Source organism: Barbus barbus (genome assembly GCF_936440315.1).
Source record: "Barbus barbus genome assembly, chromosome: 12".
In the NCBI taxonomy this organism is placed as follows: Eukaryota; Metazoa; Chordata; class Actinopteri; order Cypriniformes; family Cyprinidae; genus Barbus; species Barbus barbus.
Genome location: NC_136740.1, coordinates 2,129,060 through 2,146,862, shown reverse-complemented (window position 1 = coordinate 2,146,862; position 17,803 = coordinate 2,129,060). Strand labels below are relative to the sequence as shown.

Sequence of the window (17,803 nt, the reverse complement as noted above, 5' to 3'; positions counted from 1 at the left end):
ATATTTTCAGAAATTAGCTTTAGAAAGGCTAAAAACCCAAGTGAGCGAACCAATGGTGATTGTGGCCCAAAAGCTCCTTGATAAGGTGTTGAAATGAGGAAGAAAGCCTGAATCTTGTTCTTCTTCCTCTGGTTCATGTGCATTAATTTCGGACAAAAATACAAACAAACACAAATCAGCTGGCTAAATATAATCCACCCACAGAATGGTATAATCAAATTATTTTAGGACAGTGTGCATTGTTTCATACTACTATTTCAGCACACATAAGTTGTTGTATATAATGAAAACATTTGGTTTAATACTTTTTTTCTAATTATAGGCCTGTAGGAATAATTACTATTACTACAAACTAAATACACTGCCAACTAGCATATCGTGTTAGCACATTAACTATTGTGTACCTTGAGCTGAATCAAAGATCTTGAAATGTGGTGGACGTGGGGAAGGGGTTGATGGGGGTTGGTATTTTTTGATTTGCAAAATAAATTCATGCTCAAATTTAAAGAGATGTCCATTTTATAGCCCTACTGTTAGTTGGTTGCAACACCATCGCCACAAAGTTACAAAAGTTAAAGGGAACAGTGTTGCAAAACTATAAATTATCCCCACTATTGCGTACTAAGTAAGTACTAGTGTAATAAATGCCATTATTACATAATATTAAAAAATTCTACCGACCTAAACAGAAGTAGCCCTTACCAAGATGGCCGCGGTTCCGCGTCGTGGATTTTACTGCTGAGGCGCAACTTCCGCTCTCGACTCCTCCTTTGTCTGAGTCCTTTCGGTCCTCCGCCTAGTTATTTATTTATTTCCTTTTCGTTTGTGGGGTATATTTTTATATATCCTTATCTCTCGGTTATTGAATGACATTCGATTCCGACACATATATGCCTAAAAGCAAAGCCCCCAAAATGGATGATGTGGACTACAGTAAGTCAAGCGTTGTTTCTTTATTCACACGAGCTCTGGGGAGAAGAAGGCGTCATATTGTGCTTATTTCAAAGCTTTAAACTCTAATGTCAGCTGTTTGTACATAATTCAGCCTCTCATCAGCAGGCGTCGTTCTGGATTCATTCATGTTTGGCCTCCTTCAGTTGTTTACATCTCTAATGTGTTTATTTGGTTTTATCAGAAGCTGAATGAATTAATGTCAACATTGTGTTTTTCGTAGTTTCTTAGAGCCTTATGTCATATTTTTCAGCTGTTCATCACATATATTTTGGGGGGCATTCTTGGATATTTCAGTATCTTCTGTTTTTCTTTGAATTCTTAGACAGATATAGCCTTGTTGTGATGTTCAGCCTCACACTTCATGCCTCACTGGAAGATCCTGAAGATAGGCTGGAGGCCTAGTATAAAAGTCCACATTAAACACCTGGGGTTTAAATAAGAAAGAAACATTGTGATGAGCACATCATGTCTATTTCTGAGTGACTAATCAGATGTAAATACGTGTAATTGATCTGGGAGTTTTATTTTGGTCATTGTTAACCTGTGTGTTATTTTATGTAACTGCTGTTTTAGAATAAAATCTTTGCTATTCTGAACCCTTTGAATCCCTTTGAAACAAGGGATTTATGGTATTTTTGGATGGTTGTTTTGAATATTATTTAATTTAAATGAAAAAAGAAATGAAAAATATATATTTTCGGTATTTGTGCAAAATTAGGATTTGCAGATGAAACATAAATCGGTTCAAATGACAGATGAAATGACAAAACTGACATCATTTGAAGTGGCACAGTTTTTGCTTTAAATCGTTGCCTTTAAACATTTTTTGCAACTGCTGTTTTAGAAACAAATATGGCTTATTTTGCACCTTTTTAAATTAAAATACAGTAACACTTTAGAATAGGGAACACTTATTCACTTTTAAAATATGACTTGTCCCTCAATAAGTTCCTAATTTGCTGCTTATTAATAGTTATAAGGTAGTTGTTAAGTTCAGGTATTAGGTAGGATTAGGGATGTAGAATAAGGCATTAATATGTATTTAATTACTACTAATAAATGGCTAATATTCTAGTAATATGCATGCTAATAAGCAACTAGTTAAGAGACCCTAAAATAAAGTGTTAGCTAAAATACTTGAAACAAGGTGGATGAAAGGGATTGGTGTGGGTTGTACTTCTGGTTCTGTTGCCCAAATGTAACATAATTGCCATTCTGATATTTTGAAGTGCAATGGAAACAAATTGTATGAAGTAGAAAAATGCAAAGTAGAAGCGATCTCAGACTTTAGACCCCGTTGTACTGCATATCACTGACTGATAGTGTCATGTTTTTGAGGGATTGAGCTGAAGATTGTGTAAATCTGTTTTTCGAGGAGGAGCGTCAGAGTATGTGTCTCTGCCTGCAGGCGCTGCTTTCTGAGCTGCTGTGGGTTTGGCTCTGTTCTGTCCTGGCTTGCTTCCTTGAAACCCTCCAAACACCAGCTGGTGTCGTAAGAGTCGTCCGTTAGTCCACAGATAATCTGAATATAAACGTCTCCAGTATGTAAACAGCTCCTGCGCATGTGTGCAGCCCCGAATCATGTTTGCGTTTCCATCTCACATCATAAAGTGAATGATATTAGACACGCCAGCAATTACAGAATGTCAAGGGCAGCAGGAAAACAAGAGACCATTAACATGGAAAACAGGGGGTTTGTGTGAAAGAGGCCTGGATGTATAGTCAATAGGAACGGAAAAGACCCTGCGTCCTCATTTTGCCCCCTTTCCCTCTCTCCACAGTCCCAGCGGACCTGAGCCCAGAGGAGCGCTCCGAGCTGGAGGAGATCCGCCGCAGGAAAGGAGCGCTGATTCTGGAGATCCAGAGACTGAAAGAGGAGCTGAGAGAAGCCATTATAGAGGTGGAGGGGCTGGAGAGCAGCACAGAGGGCAGGTTAGTCTCACATCTGCCTGTTGTATTGATGGGAACCGGTGTGTGCTTCTGGTTCTCCAGTGTTTGCTCAAATAAAAGCACACAGATGTTATCATTTCATATTTTCATATGTTATCTCTCAGTAGCTGTGTGTGTACAGTGCAGTCGTTGACATGAACTTGAACTTTCCATGCTGTAGGTTTGTAGGACACTCAAAGTGAGTCCTTGTACTTCACCCCTTAAACGTGAAAACAGTATTGACCTCCTCTCTGTTTTTTGAAGTAAAACATTACAGAAGAGTCGGCATGTGGCCATGGGCAGGAAGAAATTCAACATGGACCCGAAAAAGGTAAGCCGTCCTGTTTAAAAAAAAAAGAGCTATTGCTTACCAGCAATAATATCACAGGGTTGCATTTTAATATACAGTTGCGCTCATAAGATTACATGTCCCTTGCAGAATATGCAAATGTTAATCATTTTAACTAAATAAGAGGGATCATGAAAATTGCATGTTATTTTTATTTAGTACTCTCCTGAATAAGCTATTTCACATAACATAACATTTATGTATACTCCACAAGACAAAAATAACAAAAAAGACCCCGTTCAAAAGTTTACATACCCTTGAATCACAATAATCTGTGTTGTTTCCATTCTGTTTTGTGATAGCTGTTCATGAGTCCCTTGTTGGTTCTGAGCAGTTCATCTGCCTGCTGTTCTTCAGAAAAATCCTCCAGCTCCTGTACGTTCTTTGGTTTTCCAGCATTTTCTGCATATTTGAACCCTTTCCAAGCAGTATGACTGTATGGTTTTGAAATCCATCTTTTCATACTGAGGACAAAAAGTGGAAACATTTACAGATGCTCACGAAGGCAACACAATGTATTAAGAGCCAGAGGGTGTAAACTTTTGAACAGCATGATGATGCGTACATTTTTCTTATTTTGTTTAAAGATTTGTTTTTTTTTCACTTAAGAAGCTACATAAATACTTATATGTTTCCCAGAAGACTAAATGAGTACAATTTACCCTGATCATCCAATTCAAAAAGTTTGCACCCCTAGCTCTTAATGCATTGCGTTGCCTTCATGAGCATCTGTAAATGTTTTCACCTTTTGTAATAGCTGTGTATGAATACCCAAATTGTCCTCAGTATGAAAAGATGGATTTCAAAAGCATACAGTCACTGTTGGAAAGGGTTCAAATATGCAGAAGATGCTGGAAAACCAAAGAACGTGCAGGAGCTGGAGGATTTTTCTGAAGAACAGCAGGCAGATGAACTGCTCAGAACCAACAAGAGACTCATGAACAGCTATCACAAAACACAAAAACTGTTGTGGATCATCCAGGAAATGACACACAGTATTAAGATTCAAGGGTGTGTAAACTTTTGAACAGTGTCATTTTTATAAATTCAGTTATTATTTTGTCTTGTGGAGAATATATAAATATCTGTTATGTGAAATGGCTTATTCTGGACAGTATTAAATAAACAATAACATGTTATTTTTATGATCCCTCTTTTTTGATAAAATTATACATATTTAGCATATTCTGCAAGGGGCATGTAAATTTATGAGCACAACTGTATATATACACTACCGTTCAGAAATTTGGTTAATGTTTTTCTGTTTTTGAAAGTCTCTTCTGCTCAATAAGCCTGCATTTATTTGATCAAAAAAACAGCAAAATTGTGAAATATTATTTCAGTTTAAAACAGCTGTTTTCTATGTGAATCTATGTTAAACTGTAATGTATTTCTGTGATCAAAGCTGTATTTTCAGCATCATTACTGCAGTCTTCAGTGTCACATGATCTTCAGAAATCATTATAATATACTGATTTACTGCTCAACAAACATTTCTGATTATTATCAATGATGGAAACAGTTGTGCTGCACAATATTTTTGTAGAAACTGTGATAATTTTTTTCAGGATCCTTTGATGACTAGAAAGTAAAAAAAATAAATTTTATATATATATATATAGTTATATTTTTTTTAAACAGAAGTCTATTCAATGTTGTAAATGTTTTCACTGTCAATGTCGTGTGTCCTTGCTAAATAAAGAATTAATTAATTATTTTTTTAATATATATTTAATCAAAAACACAAAGGTTTTCCTGACATTCATAAAAATATGTTACTAAAGTATTTGTCATATTATTATGTTGCAGGAGCATATTTAGTGTTTTGTTTTTATGTTAAATCTTGTTATTTCTTCATTTTTCTGCATGTTGTCCTCTGTTTCACAGGGCATTGTATTCCTAGTGGAGAATGAGCTTCTGAGACACACTCCAGAGGACATTGCCCAGTTTCTGTACAAAGGAGAAGGACTCAATAAAACTGCAATAGGAGACTATCTGGGTGAAAGGTATTGTTAATTATTATGTGTTACACTTACATGCTACAATTATCAAGAATTTGTATTATTTTTTATGATAGTGTAAAAAAAAGAAGTTTCTAATTGGTGAAAAAAGCAGTTTGATATATTTGTTGTGCGATAACATATGCTAAGCAGGTACAAAACTGTATAAAAACTATATTTCAGATGCTCAAAAAAAAAAAAAGCATTGCATCTAATGGTCGATGTTTGTGTATGGCTGAAGTGGAAGTGCATAGGAGTGCATACCCTGCAAACTGTCTAACGGCTAAAAACAGCATGCTAATTACAGTATTTATTTTTAATCATTTAAAACTAGCCTTGCTTATCACTTGCTTGTATCGTTGCAAAATGTAATCGCCCAGCTCTAATCTGCTAAATGCAACTATAATGCATGAAGATATTATAAACATTAACATCCTGATTTTATGTAAAGCTACTTTGAAACAATGTGAAAAGTGCTATACCAAATTAATTTGATTTGACTTAATCTATCATTGTGATAAATCCCTGCTGCCTGTTTAGTCAGAACCGAACATATTAAAAAACAGAGATGTTGTTAAAATATGACTCTCCGTCTCTTTCAGAGATGACTTCAATATTAAAGTATTGCAAGCTTTTGTTGATCTTCACGAATTCACGGATCTGAACTTGGTACAAGCACTTCGGTAAGACAGCAGATTTTTATATTTGCAGCTTTTCTGGATGTTTCTTCATAAATATATATATCGTTGAATAGTATTCATACAGTTGTTGTGCAGTGCATGTGTTCCTGATGTGTCCGTACGTTTATGTTTACTACAGGCAGTTTCTGTGGAGCTTCCGCTTGCCCGGCGAGGCTCAGAAGATCGACAGGATGATGGAGGCTTTTGCACAGAGATACTGTCACTGCAATCCTGGAGTCTTCCAGAGCACAGGTCTTACATGCATACATTATACCCATCGGCGTTACTTCACTGTTAGTCAGAAATGCACACTGCGCAGGATAGTCATTATTGAGTAGGTGTGTCTGGATTTGACTGCTTGTGTAATTCAGAGAACATTTCAGAACTTGTCAACCACAAACCTGTTACTACTACAGTTCAGGAGTGTTTTATTGTTTGCCTAGAGTAGACCCACCATGTCTCTCAGTCCTTAAACTCTGTTCTCCTCGCAGACACCTGTTACGTGCTGTCGTTTGCCATCATCATGTTGAACACCAGTCTGCACAACCCTAATGTGAGGGACAAGCCCACGGTGGAGCGCTTCATCAGCATGAACAGAGGCATCAACGAAGGAGGAGATTTACCAGAGGATCTGCTCAGAGTGAGTGTGCGCCCGCATAAGAAATCAGCGTTAATGTCTCTTCTGAACTGTGTCGTTTTTTTCAATGTTAAAATAATGAAAATGAACGACTTCTGAAGTGCCCTGTGATTTCTGTGATGTGGAAAACTTAGACGGAATCAAAGAGTCCACTCATAAAAATAGAATAAAACTGAATTTGGCATTTTTGCTTGAATAAATCAAATGTAAGTCTATACGTTTAATCAAATCATTATATTATGGACTTGTGTCTGTGAACGTTAAAGTGCAAAAAGACTGCTATGGCACTCTGTCATATTTATTATTAGCATTAGTAACTATATTTAAGAAATATCCCACAATTTTTTCTTTCCATGTTTTAATTTTAACAGTAAACTCTTGCAAAAACCAAAACATTCTTTGATTGATTAATTTTCAAATATTAATTAAATAGGGGTTTTTATGCCTTCATTTGATAACCACCATTTTTGGTAATAAATTTGTATTAAATCAGAAATCCAGAAAATTTCAAACATACAGCACAAATTTTCTAAAAAATAAAATGTTCCATAGGGCCCTGTTATTGTAAAAATGTTAGTAAATTATTCCATTTTTAAAGTTTTATGAATTCCGTTTTTTTGAATTTGAATTATGATGTTCATAATTTTTGAATTATGAATTTGTTTGTTACAATTGTTGCAGTTAAATCAAACCTTTAAAATAGGACCAAAAAAAAAAAACAGTTAAACTTAATAAATTGATGTTCAGTTGTATACGTTTCATGATTTCAATGAATTTGACATGCTTTTTGATCACTAAAAATTACTAAAATATAATCCAGAAAAATTACAATGGGAAAAAATAGAAGAAAAATGAAAGAAAATGTGGAATTAGAATTTTTTTTTTAATAAAATGGAATTTGGGCATAAATAGAGTTAAAATGGCCTTATTCAGGTCTCTGTGTCGCCCCAAATCACAGTCAGTGTGAAATTTTTTTTTTTTTTTTTTTATAATAATGCCTCACATTTTTTTTTTTTTTTAATAATCACTGTTATTGTTTTCTTCAGAATTTGTATGACAGCATCAAGAACGAGCCCTTCAAGATCCCAGAGGATGATGGGAATGACCTGACGCACACTTTCTTCAACCCGGACAGAGAAGGCTGGCTCCTCAAACTGGGTGAGTCTGTCCTGATGTTCTCCGAGAGCGTTTCTGTTGAACTGAAGTGGTTGGCAGGGTCTCCATCATTGCGTCGCATGATTTTCTGTTATTTCATTGCTGTGCTTTGCTCTGTTTTCCTAAAAAAAAAAAAAAATCACTTCTAATGTGTTTGGCACTTTCAGAGATTTACTTTCTTTCTGCATGGCGAGCTCTGTGATCTCTCAAGCACTAAAAGCTTTTAAATCTTCTTCCCTCTCCCCATGTCTCTGTGTTTCTGTTTCCTGTGATCCGTCCCCGTTCCCTTTTCCCCATCTCTTCTGGCTCCTGCTCTGCTTGACCTGTGATTTCTCTGCTGATGCTGGTGCCGTCCACCCTTCAGGAGGTACGTACAGCCTTTTCTCCCTCACTAGAACATCTCGTAGAGAAGGACATCTCAGATTGGTGCTGAATGATGTTATTAGTGATAGAGATGCACCGATCGACCGACGGTCTGTTTTGACGTCACACTTACGCTGACTGATAATGTATTTTTGTCGTGCCAGATGAGTGAGTGAGTGTGTGAGAGAGACTCATGCAGAATTCAAAACAAATGAGCTCAACAGCACACACAGAAAGTTATATGCATACTGACCAAAATGATACAATAGTAGTTCAATAAACAAGAGTTAAAATTAAGTGACTTGCATTTTAGACACAATATTGTCTGTTTTTGCTCAATTTCGCTGATGAAAATAGTTCCAATCAAAGCCACAGCAGAACTCTTGTGTGTCTCCGAGCAACACAGCAGTGTTTCATTACTGAATGAATCCATGTTTTTGAATGAATCAAGTGAGTCAATGATTCAGTAACCCATTCATAAAGACAGTCACTTGCCTCGTTTCTGAAGGAATCAACCATTTGAACGAACCTGTTGAATAAAGGACTAATGACTCACTCATTCAAACAGTCATTTGCCGCCACCTACTGGTTTGGTTTCATTTAATGCTATCATTGCATTTTTCCCAATATTTCTTATTTGTGTGTTTAAAAAATATTTAAAACATGAATCTTATCAAATTCTTTATGCATTTGAGGTTTTGCAGTGTAAGTGCATTTCTGGCACCTCAGCTTCATCAGATAGTCTGTTGATCAGTTGATACTGATTTCATTTGAATGGTAACAGCTCTACAATTTATTTTTATTCTAACTGAATTAACTGAAACAGTGTAAGAATTTAATAAGGTGAGTGAGAAAATGCCAATTTAAGAAACCTAGTGGGAAATGACATCTGTATTGTTATACAGCAACTCATTTTCAGTTTCTACCTCTTTTCTAGTCACAGAGCACTTTTTGAGAGTTGTTTAAGTAAGAGAACATCGGTAACTTTGTCCAGATTGGGGGAATTGTAATGAAAAAAAAAATTGCATGGATTTTTGTTTGTATATGCTGTCAATTAAAGTTTTTAGAAAAAAAATGGAATCGGCAAAAATCGTTATCGGTAGGTCACACTTACAAAAAAAAAAACGTAAATTGGAATCGGCCAAGAAAATTGCAATCGGTGCATCCGTCTTTCGGATGAGACGTTAAACCGAGGTCCTGACTCTCTGTGGTCATTAAAAATCCCAGGATGTCTTTCGAAAAGAGTAGAGGTGTGACCTCGGCATCCTGGCCAAATTTCCCCATTGGTCTCTGACCATCATGGCCTCCTAATCATCCCCTTACACTGATTGGCTTCATCACTCTGTCTCCTCTCCACCTGTAGCTGGTGTGTGGTGGGCGTTCTGGCGCACTATGGCTGCCGTCGCATCATCCAGGTGGATGCTGCACACTGGTGGTGGACGAGGAGACACCACCCCTCACAATGTAGAGCGCTTTGAGTGCTTAGAAAAGCAGAAAAGCGCTATATAAATGTAATGAATTATTATTATTATTATCTCTAATTAGTTATGTTTGGAAAGCATCATTATTATAGCATTTATGCTCCAGACATAATTCCTCGAATAATGTAGCTTGTTGAAGAGAAGTATGCTGATACTTTACTAAGTGTTAACTAAGTAGTACTCAAGGCTTTGTTCGTAACAGTTTGGAAGTATCACACGTTTCACAATCTCCACATGAACCAGTGTCCATGCAGTTTTTACCATAGACATGGTTTTATATATTTGTGGACATTTTAATGACACATTTGTATAAAAAAAGGACAATTTGTTGTTGTTATTTTCGTAGTGGCCTGACTAATGAAGCTCTCCATAAAACAACATTATAAGTGCCACAAATTAATAAGATAAAACGTATTAAACAGACACTTCACTTGTTAACTGCATTTAATACATTACGTTTCCAATAATATATCATCTGCAGCTGGTTTATAAAATATATTTTAATGCACGCTTTGGCAGAGTTTTTGTTACATTTACACTGTTCTGACAAATAAAAGCATTAAAATGGTGAATCATTTTGCAAAGCAATTGATTCAGTCGATCCAAAGTTTAAAAAAACGTCCCATCACTAGTGATCAGATGCACCATTTTCCTCTGCAGACCTGCAAAGTGACCTGCCTCTCACATAAATACTCACAGAGACCTGTAGATGAGCTCTTTTGACTCTTACCAGTAAACAACAGCAACTAACCAGTACTCATTAGCATCGTGGTGAAGAGTTTTGGACTGGTCAACATGACAAACATCACCCATCAGGCCTAATCGTCCGGTTAATTTAGAAGAAATTTTGTTTGGTTTTATAAGGCAGTATACTCTACTAACGTGTGTAGACGTGTCTTGCTGTATCTGTGTAGTTTAGCAGGCTGACACAGAGGAAATGATTCATTTCTTGTGTGATTTACACCTCTAATCCATGTAATCTTCTTTCTCAGGAGGGCGTGTGAAAACATGGAAGAGGCGGTGGTTCATTCTGACTGACAACTGCCTCTATTACTTTGAGTACACAACAGTAAGTCAAGAACCATATCACCATGCTTCATCTTAATATGCAGCTCTCTGAAATACAAACAGCTTTATATACCAAATAAATGTATTTTTTGGTAATTATCCATTTATTAGGCAGGATAATGAATCATGATAATTGTCATATCAAAATTGGGGCCCTGACATGAAACTCAATAAATAAATGGGATCAACTTATTGGATTGTAATATAAGCGATTTGAAACAAGCACAAATATGTAGGAAATCACTGGCTCCGGAAAGTCAGTTATACAGTTCAGCATAATTGTGTGAAATTATTTGACCACAAAATCCTGCAAATGACCAATCAGAATCAAGTATTAGAGATCCTTGCAGTAATTGATTGTACTGCATATTATCCCTTATGTACAGGTGCATCTCCAAAAATTTGAATATCGTGAAAAACTTTTTTGTAACTTATTTCAAAAAGTGAAACTTTCATATATATTTTACATTTATAACATGTAAAGTAAGACATTTCAAAGTTTTTTTGTTTTAATTTTGATGATTAGAGCTTACAGCTCATGAAAGTCAAAATCCAGCATCTCAATATATTAGAATATTTACATTTGAGTTTCATTAAACAACCATTTCTACAGTAGTGTTGGGCGATATGGTCATTTTTCATATCGTCATATCGCCAGCCTGTGAGATCGCCGATACGCGATATTATCGTGCATGGGCTATTTCATAACTATTTGGTGTTTTAAACCACGCGTGCGTGAGAGAGAGAGAGCCTGGAAGTACCAATAGCCGAAATAATATACTTTCAAACATACTGAAAAACTAACAAGAGTCTATCAAGACTAAACAAAACTATCAAGAGTCTCCACGCTCAGACGTCTTCAGGAAAAGGGCTACCAAGCCACTTCTGAACCAGAGACAACGTCAGAAGCATCTTACCTGGGCTGTGGAGAAAAAGAACTGGACTGTTGCTCAGTGCTCCAAAGTCCTCTTTTCAGATAAATTAAAATTTTGCATTTTATTTGGAAATCAATGTCTGGAGTAAGAGTGGAGAGGCACAGAATCCATGTTGCTTGAAGTCCAGTGTGAAGTTTCTGAAGTCACTAATGATTTGGGCTGCCATGTCATCTGCTGGTGTTGGTCCACTGTGTTTTATCAAGTCCAAAGTTAATGCAGCCGTCTACCAGGAGATTTTGGAGCACTTTATGCTTCCATCTGCTGACAAGCTTTATGGAGATGCTGATTTGCTTTTCCAGCAGGACTTTAGCACCTGCCCACACTGCCAAAAACACTTCCAAGTGCTTTGCTGACCATGATATTACTGTGCTTGATTGGCCAGCCAACATGCCTGACCTGAACCTCATATGGAATCTATGGGATATTTTCAAGAGAAAGATGAGAAACAGTCGATCCAACAATCCAGACGAGCTGAAGACTCAATAGTGCCTCAGCAGAGCCACAGGCTGATCGCTTCCATGCCATTCCTCACTGATGCTGGAGTTTGTGCTAAAGGAGCCCCGACCAACTATTGAGTGCAGAAATGAACATACTTTAAAGAACTTGAACTTCTGCTTTGCAAATCCTTTTTTTGATTGATATTATTCTAATATTTTGAGATACTGGATTTTGACTTTCATGAGCTGTAAGCTCTAATCATCAAAATTAAAACAAAAAACTTTTGAAATGTCTTACTTTACATGTTATAAATCTAAAATAAATATGAAAGTTTCACTTTTTGAAATAAATTACAAAAAAAAATCAGTTTTTCACGATATTCTAATTTTTTTAGATGTATAAGCTAGGGGTCAGTAATTATTTTTAAATGCATTTAATGTGTTAAATTGATGAAAAATTACAAAGACATTTATAATGTTCCAAAATATTTCACATAAATGCTGTTCTTTTGAACTTTCTATTCATCTGTGAATCCTGAAAAATAAAAATGTATCTGTTTTCACAAAAATTATTGGGCATCACAACTTTTTTCAACATTGATAATAACTAGAAATGTTTGTTGAGGAGTAAATCAGTATATTAGAATGATTTCTGAAGATCATGTGACACTGAAGACTGGAGTAATGATGCTGAAAATTCAGCTTTGATCACAGGAATAAATTACGTTTAACAGAGATTAACGTAGAAAACGTAATTTTTCACAATATTATTATTTTTACTGTATTTTTGGGCAGCTTTAAATAAATGCAGCTTTGGTAAGCAGAGGACTGACCTCAAACCTTTGTAGTATATGTACTAAAAGGACTGAATTGACCCATAATAGCTAGTACTGACTGACTGTGTGTGTGTGTGTGTGTGTGTGTGTGTGTGTGTGTAGGATAAGGAGCCCAGAGGCATTATACCATTGGAGAACCTGAGCATTCGAGAGGTCGAAGATCCCAGAAAGCCAGTAAGTCTGTTGACATTCTCATTACACAGTCAAATGCAGCTAATTACATATAACAATTTCCATAACACTTTTCATAGATCAACTGCAGGTTTCTTTATTGACCATTAGTGCTGGGCTGTATATCAGAGACAGATTGTGAGCTCTGCTTGTTGATGGTGATGTGTTTTCTGTGCAGAACTGTTTTGAGCTCTACATCCCTAATAACCGCGGGCAGCTGATTAAAGCGTGTAAGACTGAGGCCGACGGTCGAGTGGTGGAGGGAAACCACATGGTGTACCGGATCTCAGCTCCCACCCCGGAGGAGAAGGACGAATGGATCCACAGCATCAAGTGAGTACACTATCTGCACTGAAGGGATTCATGAAGATCTCAGAGGACACGGCATGTGAAAGAGATAAGGACGATTAACAACAAGGGGCGCAAGTTATTTAACCTGACTTCAGTCCAAACTTTTATCAGCCTCTGACAAATGTTTACATAACTGAAGTATATTTGCATCTCCTGATAGGAATAGCATTATTTATGCTAGTGTACTTCTCAGGGTGCAAAAATGATTTTAGCAGATACACACTTCTGAAATGTAGATTTTGACCTCACAAGCCTTCCAATATGTCCCTCACCAACAGGGCAGATGCTGATATTTTAATGGACAAAAAGTAAGATGAAATTCTGATGCTGTAACAGCATAGCAGATACTTATATAAAATGATTTAAATATCAGTTGTCACACTATATCTCCAATATTGTCCTAGTAAGATGATATTTTAATACTCAAAAAACATGTAATGCAAGACAATGATGATTGAGAGATGAACAAATAAACATTCCTCAAAAGATCCTGATGATCAGATTTGAGACTCGCTGATTTTTCTAGAAATGATTGTTGGAGAATCAAGTAAAGCCGAGCTGCTTCAGCCCAGTAAGTGTTCATCTGGAAATATGACTACAGTTATTTGATAAAAATCAGTCAAGATTTCACAGCGAAAAGAAACGTGAAGCACCAGCTGAAGCAATTGCACCAATTACACTAAAAAAAGTCATGGAGTAGATTGTGTGCGACAGGTTTAACAGCAAAGTTTTGATCATGCAGATCATTAGAGGAATTAGAAGTGTGCATATGAATTATGATACAGTAGACATAACTGGTTTAAGTATAGCACATGAGATGATCTGTTTTGTTTCAGATCTGCTGTGAGTGTGGACCCCTTCTATGAGATGCTTGCAGCCAGGAAGAAACGCATTTCCCTAAAAAAGAAAGAAGAGCAGCCCTGAAAGTCCTCCATTCCTCCTCAATCCATCCATCCATACGCTTCCTCCATTCTCTGGGAAACCAATGATCCTTCATTAAGGTAGCTCTCGTCAGACCAATCTGTTATTCTGGTTTTATGGAGAGATGGATGTCATTGGGAAACCAGAACGTCGTCATCTTCTGTTTGGATTTCAGTGGTCTGGACTGCATCATTTATTTCCATACTTCTCCTACACTTGCACACTACACAGTGTTATTCACTACCACACTAGTCTGTACAGACACTCACTATATTATGCTGACATTCTATAGGACTTCACTGACAAACATGACATTCATAAACCTGCATAAATATCCATCCTCATCTCACACTCCCTCCGCTCTCACTTTCGGTGGGTTTCAACTGCCGTTCCTGTTATTTACAGCATTTTACTGTGAAGTTCTTACACAAACAGGGTAGACGACCAAACAGCCTGATGTATTCTTCATCACCATCATCATCAGGGACGGCTGTAACCGAAGCTTTAGCAGAGACGAGTCGGACGTTTTGTTCACGCTGAAGGCTTTTGTTAGCTCGGTCGCCGTTGAGTTACTGAGTCTATTCTGCTGCCGGTCTTAATGTTATTTTTTCTGAACTGACACTATTTATCTCTGACTCATTTGAGTTTATTTACATGTTATAAATGAAGATGTAAATGAAGGTCATTGCTGTTCATGCCACATATCGAGCGTTACTGAGCTGAGTGTATCACTTCAGTTTACCTATTGGTTACATATCACTTCAGCATATCTATGAAACAGGTTATGCGTTTTACACTAATGTTGGTATCGGCCCACCGGTGATGTCATTTCCTGTGCACAGTTGATGTGTTGAACTTCACTGACCCATCAGAACATCTGTAGAAATGCACATTATTATTTGTGAATCCTTGAATAAGCTCCTTCACCTTAAGAAAAGAGCCTTAACAGTCCCACAGCCCTGTTTCTGAATGTTCTCACAATAGTGTTTCAACTTAACTAGGTTTAAACTCAACCACAGGGGCTGCAAAACTGTTCTTGGGGGAGTCTCACGAAAACATGTCCAGATTATACCACACACTAAGAAAACAGATTGTGTGTGATTTAAAAAGGCTGATATTTATGTATTTATTATTATTATTTGGCATTATTTCCATAACTAAGCACATTTCCTCATAGATGCATACAGGCGTTTGGTGGAATGAAATCTAATTTCGTATTTCTGGAATGAAATTTGACTCTTGATCTTGACAAATTTGATGAGATTCGCTCTCTAACTCTTTCCTACTTCAAGCAAAAAAAATTAAAAAGATGTTATTAAAGGACTGATTATGGTCATTTGCTGAAAATTTCCTCACCCACAGTCCATTCAAGATGTTTTTTCATCAGGTTTGTAGAAGTGTGTCATTGCATCACTGTCTCAGCAATGGTTGCTATGCAGTGAATGGGTGCCGTCAGTCCAAACAGCTGATAAAAATGCCTTAAAGATGGATTTGTTGTCAAACTGTTGAAAATATGAGTCCGTTTTGCATAATAACGCTTCCTCTAGTGAATCAGTCACCTGGTTTGAATCAGGAGAGAAATCTGCACAGATCAAACCCCGTTTACAAGCTGAAACCGATCTAAACAAATACGTGGCTGGATTTTGATGTGGACTTTTTCACTGGAGGAAGTGTTATTATGGATTATGTTCTCATATTTTAGTTAAAAACATCTTAATGCTGGATGTGTTTCAGCTTTTGTGTTCTCCAGATGTTAACTGATGGACTGGAGTGGTGTGGATTATTGTGGTGTTTTTATCAGCTGTTTGGACTCTCATTCTGACGGCACCCATTCACTGCAGAGCATCCATTGCTGAGACACTGATGCAGAGACACATTTCTCCAGACATGTTCCCATCAAGCCTGAGAGTAAGTACATTTTCAGCAAATTTTCATTTTTGGGTGAACTATTTCAATTTGAAGTCCTATCTTTCAGAATGTGTGTTTGCTATGGCAGAGAAAGACGTGTCTGCTGCTTTATCCCCAAGGAAAGATGTTTTCCTCTTATCCCCGATCTTGAGATATGTGCCAGATGATGTGATGACCTGTATTGTTGCTTGTGTGAAACACTAGTCACTCCTCTTACTCAGTGCTGTTCAGTTTGAAGGAGTCCATGGCAGCTTTTTCCAATGTACATGATATTTTGCCTTTCTGTTTGTAAATACATGTTGTTATGTTTGTTTACAACACAAATTGATAGCATTTTTTATTTATTGTTCTTTCTTTCTATGTGAGAAATAAGGATGGGGGTTGCATGTTGTACTGAACTGAAGCGTCTTTCGCCAGTGTTTTGGGCGACTATTAGCGTTCTGTATTTCTAAACTCATGAACATGCTGGGCAAAGAATTGGCATCGCTGTTCAAATAGGCTACAGATTACAAAGCGGTAACAAAATCAGAAATAAAATAATCCATAACGATCTTTAAAACGACTGATCATACAGAACACTAATAGCGTCTGTAGTCTAACATAATAACCGCTCTATTTAAATATACTAATTATGATACGGTCAATACTGAGAGTTGTTTAGCAGTGCATTTTGCTTGACTTTTGTGATTTTTCCCGATTAGTATAAAGCTTGGCTGTAGTGATTGAGACCTATTTAATAGTTTGGAGTTAGAATCCATGTTTATAAGGCACTTTACTAGAGTTCAGCACAGTTTCGACTAAACCACAGCTTGTTTTGCTCTCTACGAGTATGTAACTAGTACTGCAGATCTTAACTGGTTTAAGCTTTGCTGCACATGTAAAGGATGCCAGTATACAGCATCCGTACCGAATCGTTTGAAGTGAATCCGCTTCACGGTGTATTGTATGCGAAGCCACAGGCTGTCCGTATGTGACTGAGAGACTCCAAGTGTTAAATAGCATCAGCTGCTGACTGCAGCAGTACATTCCTTGATATAAGCTATGCGTTTAAACTCATATTTCGGGCATGACGTGGTCTGATGAAGACGCAAGAATGATGTTTCGGAGACTCTGGAAAAATCTGGGCATTCTTGATGAGAAGTGCAAAGGTGCCAAAGCCTTTCAGCTAGTCTGTGAATACAGTAGGACAGATGAAAGCATTTCCTCTTCCTCCTCTTTGTTTTCTCTCCCGGCTTCTGATTGGCCACAGAATGGTACAGATTGTTGGAAAATTCATGTAGCAAAATGAAAACTCAGTTATGGTACACTGGTGCCAATCAACTCTAATAAACAAAATGGATAAAAACATTCATGTTGCGTGTGCTTTATTGATTGCTGCTGGTGAATCGTATTATTCCCAAACAGGGGTACTTAGAAATATTTGTTTTGTTAAACACACAAAATAGAAGGGGAAGTCGTGGCCTAATGGTTAGAGAGTCGGACTTGTAATCCAAAGGTTGTGGGTTCGAGTCCCCGGCCGGCAGGGATTGTAGGTGGGGGGAGTGAATGTCCAGCGCTCTCTCCACCCTCAATACCACGACTGAGGTGCCCTTGAGCAAGACACCGAACCCCCAACTGCTCCCCGGGCG

General features: G+C 37.2%; 1 protein-coding gene across 1 annotated transcript; it reads left to right on the top strand.

The window, feature by feature from the left end:
* Nucleotides 1–740: 740 nt before the first annotated feature.
* LOC306878489 (cytohesin-2) lies at nucleotides 741–17,515 on the top strand. Its single transcript, XM_079430900.1, has 12 exons — nucleotides 741–933; nucleotides 2,736–2,886; nucleotides 3,148–3,214; nucleotides 5,120–5,238; nucleotides 5,835–5,915; nucleotides 6,052–6,164; nucleotides 6,404–6,552; nucleotides 7,596–7,707; nucleotides 10,541–10,617; nucleotides 12,927–12,998; nucleotides 13,174–13,328; nucleotides 14,183–17,515. Exons 1-12 carry the CDS (start codon nucleotides 867–869, stop codon nucleotides 14,268–14,270), a joined length of 1,251 nt encoding a protein of 416 aa, XP_079287026.1. The 5' UTR covers nucleotides 741–866; the 3' UTR covers nucleotides 14,271–17,515.
* Nucleotides 17,516–17,803: the final 288 nt, after the last annotated feature.

Excerpts from the sequence above, each read along its gene's own strand:
- LOC306878489 (XM_079430900.1), top strand. The coding sequence starts at position 867 with ATGACATTCGATTCCGACACATATATGCCTAAAAGCAAAGCCCCCAAA. Across the intron at positions 934-2,735 it reads AATGGATGATGTGGACTACA|TCCCAGCGGACCTGAGCCCA; the intron begins GTAAGTCAAGCG and ends CTCTCTCCACAG. Across the intron at positions 5,916-6,051 it reads AACTTGGTACAAGCACTTCG|GCAGTTTCTGTGGAGCTTCC; the intron begins GTAAGACAGCAG and ends TGTTTACTACAG.